The 13,650-nt window shown below is 48.3% G+C and overlaps 1 protein-coding gene across 1 annotated transcript; it reads right to left on the bottom strand.

Moving 5' to 3' along the window:
• Positions 1 to 788: 788 nt before the first annotated feature.
• LOC122370764 (putative serine protease K12H4.7) lies at positions 789 to 13,317 on the bottom strand. Its single transcript, XM_043346662.1, has 9 exons — positions 13,026 to 13,317; positions 12,375 to 12,555; positions 7,308 to 7,489; positions 6,764 to 6,999; positions 6,009 to 6,304; positions 5,076 to 5,235; positions 4,649 to 4,781; positions 1,519 to 1,688; positions 789 to 1,204 (listed from the first exon to the last, which is right to left on the bottom strand). Exons 2-9 carry the CDS (start codon positions 12,537 to 12,539, stop codon positions 1,092 to 1,094), a joined length of 1,455 nt encoding a protein of 484 aa, XP_043202597.1. The 5' UTR covers positions 12,540 to 12,555; positions 13,026 to 13,317; the 3' UTR covers positions 789 to 1,091.
• Positions 13,318 to 13,650: the final 333 nt, after the last annotated feature.

Genomic DNA, 13,650 nt, shown 5'->3' on the forward strand with positions numbered 1-13,650 from the left:
ATTCACTAGCGGTGTGGGGAGTCGGCGTCGCGCCGTCCTGCTGCGTACACACAAGTCCACGCTTGAAACGACGGGACAGCGTGAACTTGAAACGATTGTGGATGATATTATATCTCTATGGCGAGAGCACCCACGATTTTTTCACCGCATGAAGGTCAACGAAGAGGAGCACTCTAAGGCGGATATCAGGTAAACTCAAACACTTCTCGTGAACAAAAACCTTTCAAACAGCAGCCCCAAGACCATATCAGAATTCAAGAGGGTTGCGACGTCAGCAGTGCGCCATAATTGGCACGAGACCTGCCCGGCCGCGCTGATGTTCACACGGCAACGCATCAAGCTATAATTTAGGGGGAAAAGTGCCATCTGTAATTCGTCCTCTGTGTCTGTAAGTGAGCAACCACCTTCGGAACAGACGCTATAACATAAAATGACATTGAGCATTGTGTATGATAGCCATTGATCCGTTTTCCTCCTTTCATCCGTGTTTGAATTAAACTGTCTCTAAGTTCAACTGTTTATTTTAGAACTCCCGGCCAAAAACTAATACAGGCGAGGGTGAAGTCCTAATGCCGCCTATAGCCGCCCTCTGAGGTGTGCTCATCATTATTTTAAAAACGTTACGGTCGAAACAATCACTGATAGATTGTTTCAAGTGTTTCGTCGTCTGCTGCCTCTTACAAAGACATATATATATATGACGGATTTGCTAACTGCTAATCTAGTTAATAAATCAGCATAAGCAGGCAAAACACTTCTTCCCGGCTCCTACCATCAAATACCATTACTAACATCTTCTTGAAGATATATTCATTTGTAAAAACTCGCAGCAAAAAAAAAAAATCAAGAAGCATCTTTCGAGCTGATCTAACGCCAATGAATGTGATCACGTGAAATGAGTTCTGATATAATCAATAAATATAGCAGGTACTAAAATATATTTCACGGTAGGTATATGTTACTAAAAACAGACAACGGAGACTGTACATAGACACCAATCATTAGCAACTTCGCCAGTGATATGGAAATCCCTGACCAATCAGCTGACCCGATAAATCCGTCAGCGGCCGCGACCATCAGCATCGAGCTGGCTAATCCTCCTGGAGCCACTGACCAATCAGGTCGCCGATCTGCTGGCGTGCTGCTACCAGCTCCGGGGAGTCCTCGGCACGAGCCGGGTACATGTTGGCACAATGGGCCGTTCCTGGGAAGACGGGGAGGGGCGTGAGATCCAGGGAAGGGACGAGACTGGGAAGAGGGAGTACAGGGTGACGCAATGAGCAGAAACTTGAAGAAAACGGGTCCGGGTACAAAAAAAAAAACGGTGGGGAAAGAACAGGAAAAATACATTTTGATACAAAGCCTTCCTTGGGAAAGAAAAGCTTTGTCTCGGAGGTCTCGGAGTGGATGATCCACTCCCCACCTGAAGGGGGGAGGAGGTGCGGCGGTGGCCCACCATGCATCTACCAGCCGTTGATCGCCTTCTCAGTGAGTTATCCCATTTGAAGGGCCACTCACCGTTGATGTAGACGGCCGGCAGTGCGGGGTCGCTGCTGACAATCACTCCCATGGCGTGCCACGGGTCAATGCTGCCGTTCACCAGCACCACACGACTGGTGGCCAGGTCACGGCCGCCGTATTTGGCGTTGGTGGCAGCCACCGCGGCATCAACGAAACTCTGGTCGTACCTAAGGGAGATAGAAGGAGGAAGTGTGCTAGTCAGGGGGTTGAGGAGGGAGGGAAGGAGGGAGGGAGGGAGAAAAAAAAAACTGGACAATAAGCTATCCCGTGCGGGTGCGCAGTGCGCACCGACGGGGGTTGATATTCACCCCTCCCTGAGGTTTTTCGTAAATAGCAAAAAAACCCTTGGCGCATAGCGCCGAAAAAATTTGATATGACTTTTGCTTAATTGATTTCACACATTATGTGTAGGTTATAACATCCTGCTTAACCTTCGCCCTATTGGGGGGGGGGGCATATGTTACCACCCTGTCGCGTTTTTTGCGTGTGAGTAAAAAACCGCGGCGCGTAGCGCCGCGCCGCGTGAGGTAGCTTTTGCTACATCAATTTTGAACAATGTGTGAAATTTTTGACCCCAGGTCATGTCAGGTCAGGTCACCAGGTCAAGTTAACTGACCAAGCCTAAAAAAAAGTTTGCAATCATGTCCAGCCTGCAGTGTTTGTCAGAAAGGTTTTAAACTTGGTGGATTGCATGATGTTATGGGCGCCTACAATTTGTATATCTCGGATTTTTTATATCCGTGACCTAAAGTCAGGTCAGAGGCGTGAGCTTTCCATTACAAGTCAATGGAGAAAAATGAAAATGCCTCTAGAACCGTGTGTACGCATAGGAACAGTCCAAATATTTCAGAATCACAATGATTTGGACCACCCCTGATGACCAAGGTGTTATGTTTGCTGATAGCCTCTTGAAAGGTCATCCGAGGTCATTTGAGGCTGCAAACATATTTTTGCCAATAACTCGCGATTGGAAAGAGATAGAACGCTGGAGATGGTCTCATTGTGTTTGTCTTGTTGAGACACATCGACTGATATGCAACATGACCTTTTCCGGTAAGGTCATGACCTTGACCTGAGGTCAAATTTTCAAGTTGACCTTTCAAGGTCAAATTATAGTTCTTTCGACGCGCCTCGGCGAGGGGAACACGATTCTGGCAATAGAAATGTCGTGGCTTTTTGTAGTCGAAAGTTATTGTCGAAAAACACTTTTCGTAAAAACAGCTATTTTTGGAGTTTTTGCCCTCTGGAGGCTAAACCGTTGACCTGAGGTCAATATTGATAATGACCTTTTCAAAAGAAGAGTTCAAAAGCTATCGTTTGCTCTTCCATGCGTTTTTCTAGCTACCATAGTTCCTGAGATAGCGGCATGTTTTCCGAAAAATATAATGACAATTGGCAAATTTTGACCTATGATGACCTCTGGTGAGTGGTGACCCCAATATTTCTCTAAGGTGAAAAATGACCGAAATACCTTCAAACGTACGCATTCAGAGCTATCGACTGCTTTTTACCGCGTCTTTCTAGCCCTCTTAGTTTTTGAGTTAGAGGTGGGTGGTAACATATGCCCCTCCCCCCCCCCCATTAGGGCGAAGTTTGCTGAGACCGCCACTGGGGCGCGGGTTAAAAAGGTCAGGTCACCAGGTCACTTCGAATGACCTGGCCTCAAATCACAAAGTCGCAGGATGTAAAAAGGTCATAGATATATTCAAATGTCTCGGAATTTTGATATCGATGGCCTAAGGTCAGGTCAATTTCTAGACCTCCCGATTACAAGGCAATGGGGGGAAAATCAACTTCACTATCTTTTCACTGAAACGAGTCGTAATGACCAACTATACCATGAATGACATCATTCATGACTAAACTTTACTATATTTATGTCCTGTTTACTATTTGACAGCTGTAAGGTCATGTGACGTCATCGAAGTTCAACAAATGTTTTTTACTAATAACTCCTGAATCCTGATACAAAAGAGGTACAGTCGCGCAAATGGTCAGCTCATCAAGACGCACCGAATGTTATGCATAATGATCTCGAGATTACGTGACCTGAGGTCAACCTTTTACCTTGACCTTTTGAGGTCAACACGGACATTTTTCGATGCAGATTGACGAGTGCGATCACGATGGTACTATTAGCATAGTCCTAGCTAGCTTGATTACTTCAAAAGGTATTCTCGAAAAACTCTAGTGACCTTTCGTGCACCTATGTTGACTATTTGACCCTTATGACGTCATTTTTACCTGACCTGAAAATGACCCTAGTAATCATTGTAGCCTTTTCCTCCTGTATCCAAAACCGTTTACCGCTTGTCGCTAGTTTTCTCTCCGTTTTCAAAATTTTAGGGGGGGGCGGTTGTCCGCCACCCCCGTCGGTGTGAAGCTGGCGCGGACCCCCGCCGGTGCGCAACTTAAAAACTCATCAAATAACCCCCTTACCAAAGAAAGTTATGGGGCGATCGATGCATATTGTATATGGCCTTAACCCTTCTCCGTAAATACGCATGGGCGAGGGAAGACTTTTTAAGGTTAAGCAACACCTAACTTGAGAGAATATAAAGTGTCATTTGACGAACATTAATTGTTGATTGTTGAGACTCCAAGCTCCTATATAGTGAAGTCAGATACCACGATGAGTGATGACGCTATGTAAAATACCGCTGCTGCGGTTTGACGCCACGCATCAAGTAGACATACAATGTCCTCAGGACACATTCAACGATAAGCTATCTGCTCGCCAGTTCTGAAATTTTCCACCGTTTCCGCCGTCCGCCCAGCTGCGCGGCTCCCACGGGGTGCATTTAGACTAGCTGAAACTTCTGACATTACATAACACCATTTTGAAATACTTAGCAGTCAATGGTCCCGTCCTAGCATAGATGGTCAGTAGATTGCCGTAATGTATATAACTATTCCGCACCCACGTATGTGCTCATAGTTATGACATCCCCACTAAATCACTCACTCCTCAACCCGTCATATTCACCACCCTCAGCCGTGCCGAAAAAAAAAACTCAGCACCAGTCAGCTCTAGCATTGCTCGTCGCCCCAACCTGTCATACGCGACACCCAGACATATCATACCCACCAACCCATCCCATCATACCCTCCATATATCCACACATACTCGGGTCCGTAGGCGTCGATGCACTGCTGAATGTAGTACGAGAGCGGAATGTGCTGCCCAAACGGCTGTTCGGCGCCCTCCGCGGTCTGGTACCAGCCAAATTCGGTACACGTCTGCCAGATCCAGGTTCGGGCTGCGGGCGAACGGGGAGGGGTAGAGATCAGGGTTAAGGGTCAGTGGTCGGGAGAAATCGGGTCAGGGGTCGAGGGAAAGTGTTGGAGGTGAGCAAGTCCAGCCTCGCTCGATTGAAGTATTCGAGTTGAGCAGTTACACGCTTTTAAGAATCATCTCTCCATTGCTGCATACAGCAATTCAATAATCCATCAAACCACATCAACCATAAAGGGCAGTTCCTTCCTACCCCGATAACTTTTTTCGGTTTCAACACATCAATTTCAGCTCCCAGTGTTCTATAACAGACACTCACTGGCATCGTTATTCTCGCTGGCGAAGTCGAGGTCCGTCATTTTGTCGATGAGTGACTGGTAGCGGTGTTCGACGCACGTCTCCTCGTGCACGGTCATGATGAGGTCATTCAGAGCCGCCAGCCGCTCGATCGGGACACCCATAGACTCGTCGTTCATCAGCTGGAGGCCAGAAGTCAAACAGCGTCAGAGCTTGCACGGTCGGATCGCATACAGGTTTCGATTTAGAAAGTCAACATGTACAGGTCTCGCGGGTTTTAGCGGTGGGTTTTGCACCTAGAAAATTTAGTGTACTTCAATTGTATTTCAGTTGAGACAAGTATAATAACACGGAACAAAAATGAAAATGATAGACGAACGCGTTTCGGCTAAATCACCGTCATCAGTGTCTAAAAGGATCAGCGTCTCTTGTTCTCCTTTTAGACGCTGATGACGGTGATTTAGCCGAAACGCGTTCGTCTATCATTTTTGTTCCGTGTTATTAGTGTACTTCAGGCTATATCTTCGTCGTCTTAAGCTTTTAAGTGTTGAAGATGCGATCGACTTGTTGGGTAACAAGCCGGCCATGATCGTGTAAAATGGCTTCATCGTAGATCGATTAGTTTCTGAGATATAACCGGAAATGTAAAAGTGCAAAACCTACCGCTTAATCTCGCGAGACCTGTACAAAGTCAGGTCATACACATCAGCCACTGCAATGTCAATTCGTACAACGCCTAATCCTGTACTGCAAAATTAGATCACAAGATGAGTGAAAACGTCATATTTCCGACAACGTTAGGGGATGAAGTGACCAAAGGCTAAATGATAATGAGATGATAGGTAACTTAAGATAGGTGACCGGTATCCAAACTGCTAGATCACAAAATGATCAAGTGAATTGGGTACTAAGACCTGCGGTAGACGCCGTGTTACCGTCGGGTGAGTTCGCTGACCTCACACACGCTGCCGATGGTGATGTTGGCGTCTTTGTGGCCGCTGAAGGCGCGGTTATCCTCGTTATACTGGACCACAGACTCGATCCTGTCCGCCAGGATCTGCATCAGGTTGTTACCGTCCAGCGAACTGGTGCCGTCGAACGCCGCACACAACTGGAACGCGCTGGTGAGCGAGCGCCAGCCGATCGGGTGCTCCAGCAGCTGCTCAGCGTCCGCGAACGCCTGCTGCACGTTCATGTAGCACTGCTCGCCCGACTTGGCGTAGATGGAGTCCTTGACCACCTGCTTGTACTCTGCGGAACGGGACGACGGAGGGTCAGAGGCAGGGGTCGATGGAGACATTGTGTCCAATGTAGAACATCATGGGACATATCACGTGTTCATTATCTGTGTTATTAGTATGAGTTAACTTCTTTGGACAAATTACAGAGACCTTTCAAATAATGCAAACGATCTATTGCATACATAGGAATGTAAGTACTTGGTAGCTCAAGTTGCAAGGCCCAATCATTTAGCCTGAATTTCAGCCGAGTAGCATATTGCCTGAACATTCTTCTAAACGGTTTCAGCATTGCGGCAGGAAAATATTATATCCCCGTCCCATGTGATACTACTGACGGGCAGCATTTCTACCTCACACGACGAAGCCACACCTGAACCACCCCATTAGATGGTATCGTTTATGTACACCACCGCGATGCAGACAGAGGGCGGCACCAGGTGGACCCATCGCCACACCGGCCGGCACTCACCCAGGAAGTCTGTTTTGGCGAGCAGCGGCGCGCTGGTGGACACTGCGGCGTGTACCATGTCCGGGTACTTGAGCCTGTACCAGGCGGCCAGGGTGCCCGGGTACGAGCCGCCGAACGCCACCCATTTGGTGCCCTCGGGCAGCGCGTACTGCTCGGTCATGGCGGCGGAGAATGAGGCCAGATCGGCCAGCGCCTGCTCCGAGCTCAGGTACTGCAGGTTCTCCACGCTCATGTCACTGCAGGAGGCGGGGCTTGGGTGAGAGATGGTGGTATCACTGATGTCGGAATAGCATACGCCAGTGAAGAAGCTAAAACGACACATTAAGGGTCAATTTCGATCGCGCACAAGACTTCTTAAATCAAAGTAAGGATAATATCCTTCAAAATCAAGAGTGCGTCACGACTCTCTCTCTCTCTCTCTCTCTCTCTCTCTCTCTCTCTCTCTCTCTCTCTCTCTCTCTCTCTCTCTCTCTCTCTCTCTCTCTCTCTCTCTCTCTCTCTCCTCTCTCTCTCTCTCTCTCTCTCTCCCTTCCCTCCCACTCACGCGGTGGGTCGGCTCTCGCCGTAGAAGCGGTGCTCCAGCTGGAAGCAGAGGGCGCCGTACTGCTGGGCGTATTCGATCCACTGACCAGCCACTACCCAGATCGCAGTGGCGGGACCCTCTCCTCCGATCATCAGAAACACGGGGCCGCCCGGCTGGTAGAACGTATCGTTCACCTGGTAACGCTGCCGTACGGGATCGAGACGTGAGTAATGGGTCACGAATGGTCGGAATAATTTTAATGCTACATGAAAACTGCATTATCGAAAATAGTACGGTTCTGTCGATAAGAACTATCGATGAAGATGGCTGAATTATGTAGACGTCAGTGTTGATGTAGAAAAACCGGTAGCGGAAAAGAAGCTAAATGTGAGTAGAGTCAGCGAGCTAAAGCATCTTGATTGGATCTTGCGATATTCAATCTGCATTTTTAAACGAACCTTAGAGAACTTGTATAATGGGGAAGCGAACCTTTGTTTTATAATGGCATGGGAAGTATGGAAGATAACATTTTGCACACTCGCCTTAGCCTTGGTATGTCCAGCTTAAGTTCTCATTTGTTTCAAATAAATTCACCGTTAGTAGATTCACCATTCGTAAAATCAGTCCAGCATTATTTCTTGTCTTCTCCGCAGCACGCACAAAAAAGAGAAGAGCTGGAAGCATCGCTAACATATCTAATAAAAAATACCATACGTGCAAGCTTAACTCAAGAGATAAATTGAATTTTATGCTATATGTTCCTGGAAAAACAGTAGCCTGTGTGCGGCTATGGCTGCTCCGGTAGAAATGTAGATTAGGAAACCAAGCGCTTTGAGTACCTACCTAATAGCTGCGGGATACTGCATACTGCATAGAAATATGAACTGTTAACCCGCGCACCGACGGGGGGGGGGCGGATATCCGCCCCCCCCCCCCTGAGGTTTTTCGCGGATAGCGGGAAAATCGCGGCGCGTAGCGCCGCGAAATTTGGTATGACTATTCACTCATCAATTTTACACATGGTGTGCAAGTTTGAACCTCCTAACTTTTAAGGTCAGGTCACCAGGTCACTTTGAATGACCCAACCTCAAGTCACTTTTTTGCAACTTTGTCACCGTGCCAGAGCTACAGTAGATGTCGGAGGCCTTTGAAAGTCGCAGGATGTTATTAGGTCATTAGTAGCTACAATTTGTATATCTCGGAATTTTGATGTCGGTGACCTAAGGTCAGGTCAATTTCGCGACCTCCCCATTATAAGTCAATGGGGGAAAAATCAACTCCCTGTTTTTACCACTAAAACGGGTCGGAATGGCCCCATATACCATACATGACTTCACATACGATCAACCTTCACTACCTTGAGGTCTGTTTTGCTGTTGGGCAGCTGTAAGGTCATGTGACGTCATCAAAGGTCACCAAAGGTTTTTTGCCAATAACTCCTTACAGGAACAAGATACAGCCGCGCGGATGGTCTCATTGTGTTCAGCTCGTCAAGACGCATCGAATGATATACATGATGACCTCGAGGTCACGTGACCTGAGGTCAACCTTTGACCTTGACCTTTCGAGGTCAACATATATATCATTCGATGCGGATTGATGAGAGGATCACGATGATGCCCTTAGTTTGTTCCTATCTTGACTACTTCGAAAGTTATTCGAGAAAAACCCTCTCCATATCTAGCGCCGCCATTTTGACTTTTTCGACCCCTGTGACGTCATCTTTGACCTGACCTGAAAATGACCTTAGTAAAAATTGTAGACCTTGTCCGTGCGTATCCGATGCCGTTTACCGCTTGTCGCTATCTTGCTTCGTTCTCGAGATCTCAGGGGGGGGCGGTCATCCGCCCCCCCCCCCGTCGGTACTAAGTTGGCGCAGACCCCCGTCGGTGCGCGGGTTAAAAAGTAGGAAAAGCCAGTCAATAGAAGCAAAATAATATTTTTTGCGTCGTGATGACTATGAGTGACTTCGTTCACTGATACGGACTGATGATGATCATGTTGATATGCATATGAATGTTGTCATATACCTATTAGCCGTTTTCATGACGGGCTTTCTGGCGAAGGCACCTAATTTGACAAAACCTGCAAGTACCTACTTATCTCTTTTACAGCAAATATCTTTAAAAGTATGAAATCATTTCAGTGTTTTAGTCGATGATAACGTCTGCCAGTATGTCAAAGAACAAGAAGGCATATAAGCAATTAGCGCAATCCTAGCTAATAGCTACGAAGAAACACACTGAACGTAATTTGACCACATCTGCACCAAATCTGACCAAATGTGTACCAGATGGCCGTCGTGAAAAGGGCTATTATGGACCAGTGTGAATGATGTACATACCTCGACATGAGCATGTGAGTGCTTTTGTATTATGTATGCATGTACTATTAAACCAGTATAACGCCTTTTGGGGCGACTAACGGAGCGAGCGAGAGGGTGAGCCTTGCACGTGCGAAATTGCGAGGGGGTACCTCCAACTGACTTGTGCACGGCACCCTACTAACTGGTCTCTAGCGATATGCCAAATTTGGGCACAATCGGCCCAGCCGTTCTCGAGATCTGGAAGCGGCACCCTGCACGTGCGCACGTGCAAAATGGGTCCCAACTGACTTGTGCACGGCACGCTACTAACCGGTCCCTAACCGTGTACCAAATTTGAGCGCAATCGGTCCAGCCGTTCCCGAGATCTGGAAACGACCCCTGCACGTGCGCACGTGCAGCAGCACCCCAACTCTGGCACATGTATATGCAGTGCCTAGTGGGTGCCTACCTACATGCCAACTTTGAAATTTCCGTTAATCTAAGGAAAGACTACGCTCGCTTCGCTCGCTCCGTAAAAAGTCTGGCGAGCCTAAGAAAGGACGGATTTAAAGTGCACCGGCCATTGATGCATGTGCATTTATACCGTGAGGGCATATTTTCTCTCACAGCTTTTCACACGAATTTCTCCGAACCATACATTTCAAGTGATCAGAACACGTCCCAAGTGATTCAGGTGCTTTATCTCCGTTCTTTCTTAGGTTTGCCAGACTATACATATACATGCGTCCGGATGTTCATTTTTCAATATATGATGACATGACGATTAGGGTGTCTCGAAAAATAAAGTTGACATGCCTATAGCCCAAAACATTTGCAATCGAGTCTGCTGGTTTCGAAAATCGCAATTAAAAAATTATGAGCCATTGTCTTCAACAAGCGCAGTCGCGATTTCCAAAAGCTTGCACCTACTTTTCGGGCGTTGCAGTCTCCATTGGTTTTGCTTGGTGTTAGTGGCAGTAATAATACGGTGGTTTTCACGAAAGTCTCTGGCAGAGTTCGTGGGTGAAGAGTTTAAGCGTAGTTTCAGGTCAGTAGTTAATTGACTTTATTTAGTGTAGACGTTGTCGATACACTTTTTAAAGTCACGCCTGTAATGCGACCTTCGCTTCAGCGCAGCTAAACTCTGGGCAAACCACGTCCGGCACCAGCCCATAATCTCAGTCGGAACTCGGACCAGACACGCTAGCGGCACAGACGCCTAGTCGACACTCGAGCCCCTCGAGCCCGACCGCGGCAGCAGCACAGTGATAACTTTCGTCTGCTCTAACCATAATCATAGTACCCAAGCCACAATTGTGAGCCGTCTCGTGTCCAGAGCCTACTTGCCACTTGGCGAGGACGAGAACGACGCCCGCAGCCGCCTGGAGGCTTGGTGAGTTTCACCTCGAGGGGCTGCGGCCGCGCCAGTGTTGATTGAACTCTCGTGATGGTGTCGACTGTCGATGTATGCATTGGTGGTGAAGTTACTCATTCATTCTCAGGCCATGGCAAAGCCCGGTCCAAGTACCCGTAACCAGACCGTGGTCCCGGTCCTGAATGTCCACCCAGCAGAGCTTCCTCCATCTCCAATGGTCTCTTACACTGGCGGATCTGCGGGGAGGGGGCATTTAGGGCTATGCCCCCTCAAAGGCCTAAAGTGGCCTGTTTGCCCCCCCCCCCCAACGATAATGAAACATAGTTCAATCAGTGCGTGGCCCAGGAGCCGAGTTAAACAGGGGGTGTTTTACCACCTCCCGGCCCGCAAAGGTTGCGCCAAGCATCGACCCGGAGCGGGTTAACTGGTCGACAAAAGCAATGTGAAGTGTTTATACAAAGTGATATAAAGGCATGGGTCGGGTGGGTTACCATTTCTATATTTTTTCTTTCTAATTAAAAAAAATGTTCATCGTGTCAGGGCTGTGACGAAAAATAACTGGCCTAAATCCGATGAGAAAATAGGATTTGGGGTTACGCTAGGTTTGGCTCCTAGGTACATGAGTTGCCCCCCCCCCCCCCCCCAAAAAAAAAAATGCAAATCTGGATCCGCTAGTCTTCCTCGCACGCAGCTTCCGTGGAGAAGCGATGTTCTCCGATGATTCCTGAAGCAGAGGAATGCTGCTAGCGCAGAAGAGTGTCGCAGAAGCGTGTCGGCCATGACGGCCGATATCATTGTCAGCCGTGCGAAGTCAAGGCTCGACCTCCCACTTATCCGGACAAAAAAATTGGAATGGAGTGCACTCAAGAGCAAGACAGAAACGTAGAAAACGCCGTATATCTGATATCATGTGTGTTGGCATTCTTACTGCATTTTACCTCGTCAGCGACATGGATATTAGCTTTTAGCATAACCTACTGTCAGCAGGATGATTATCACTCAGGTAGCAATTTTTGGATATGTTGCGCTAGGAAAGTGTTTTAGTAAATGTTTATGCAACAAATGTATTGATTCGTTGAAAGATCGCAAGCTGAAGCGAGAACGCATTTACACGGTTTACGTGAGAATAACACCGAAGAAAGCCTATGGAGACTGCAACGCCTGAAATTGTCAGGAAAGGGTTACAATAGACGAGGTGCGCTTGTTCTTAACATTAAATGAAAAAATTTTAATCATCATTTCATGTCATAATAAGGCTAGATGCAAGTGGTTTTTGCTATAGGAAGTGAATTAATTTTTTTGACCCCACTTTCGAGACACCCTAATGACGATCTCATTTGACCGGTTACCGTGCACGCGCCCGACATCAGTCTCCATCCATTGCAGTGACCTCAGGATATGGTCTCACCTGCTGCCACGTGCGGTCGTCGCCCGGGTTGTTATGGTCCAGTTTCTGCGTGAACCACTGGTCAGGCGGCAGGACCAGGTCGGCGGCGTGTGGCGGCGGCAGCAGCACCGGACGACCGGCCCAGGCCCCCGTCAGGGTCAGCAGGATCACCAGAAGGGGCACCATGGCGGCCAGATGCGCTCTGGGGACAGCCGAAAGGTGGAGTTTTTTTTAACTCTACATTCATACGTTTTGCGGATGATATGATATTATTGCTTCTTAGGCTTTATTCATGAGTATCCATAAGCCCAACAGACAGCTACCTTGGTTCGGCAAATTCGTGCTATGACCTAAAACTTTAGTGTATGTGAGGAACTGGAATACGAAAAGATATCGATCATCTATAAATCTAGTAGATTATTCCCCGTTTAACGATTATAACTAAATTACGGAACAAAATTATTACGCATCTATATATTTATTGTCTCTTCAGAACCGCAACCTGAAATGAATATATTATTTTGTATCTTTACGTGATCTCAGATATCTGCTTCAAAGTGTCACCGGCTGTCCATAAAAAGACGTTATTCCCGGGCAAGTTCTGTATGAGAGTTGATCTTTGGGGCTAACGCAGTCTCTCTCAGATCTGCGTTGAGGAGCAGTCATACTAACCTGAGCGACAGTAAAGAGAAGTCCCCCTCCTGCAGGACGGGCTGTCGGGCCAGGGAGTCGGTCGGGGGTCGCTCACGATGTGGCCGGCCGCCGCCGGTCCGTCGACGTCATCACATCTTCAGCTGGCGTCGATCCCACGGCTCACTGGGAGAGGGACACCTGTCACGGCCCGGTCCCACAGCCCGCGTCACCCACGTGGCTATCGGCCCGGATCCCTGAGATACGCAGGGACGCGTCTGCCGGCATCGGCCCAGATCCGTGGGGCAGCGTCTGCCGGCATCGGCCCAGATCCGTAGGGAAGCACGCCTGCCGGCATCGGCCCAGATCCACACGGACGCATCTGCTGCAATCGGCCCAGATCAGAGATCCACACGGATGCGTCTGCCGCAATCGGCCCAGGTTTGCAGGACGGGTCCGCGAGAGCTGAATTCATGGCACGCTGGCTGGACGTGACGGCACGGTCGCAGCACGCGTAGGGCTTCGTGACCCACTTGAATTCACGTTGTGGCTGTGTACCATTGGCCACTGGAAGTCTCATTAGTTTTTTTTCGGCGGTAGACGGCCGGAGGCGAGGGGCGGGGTATCAATCAGGGGCCGTCTTGTGTCTCGGAGCTGTTAGATTAAT

The sequence above is a fragment of the Amphibalanus amphitrite genome, unplaced genomic scaffold, assembly GCF_019059575.1.
Source record: "Amphibalanus amphitrite isolate SeventyFive unplaced genomic scaffold, NRLGWU_Aamphi_draft 001166F_arrow, whole genome shotgun sequence".
NCBI classification, from domain to species: domain Eukaryota; kingdom Metazoa; phylum Arthropoda; class Thecostraca; order Balanomorpha; family Balanidae; genus Amphibalanus; species Amphibalanus amphitrite.

Bases quoted from the DNA above. Each gene is read 5' to 3' on its own strand.
- LOC122370764 (XM_043346662.1), bottom strand. From the start codon at position 12,539: ATGGTGCCCCTTCTGGTGATCCTGCTGACCCTGACGGGGGCCTGGGCC. The intron at 7,490-12,374 runs GTGAGACCATAT...CCCGTACGGCAG, and splicing joins ACGACCGCACGTGGCAGCAG to CGTTACCAGGTGAACGATAC. The intron at 1,689-4,648 runs GTATGTGTGGAT...TATCTCCCTTAG, and splicing joins ATCGACGCCTACGGACCCGA to GTACGACCAGAGTTTCGTTG.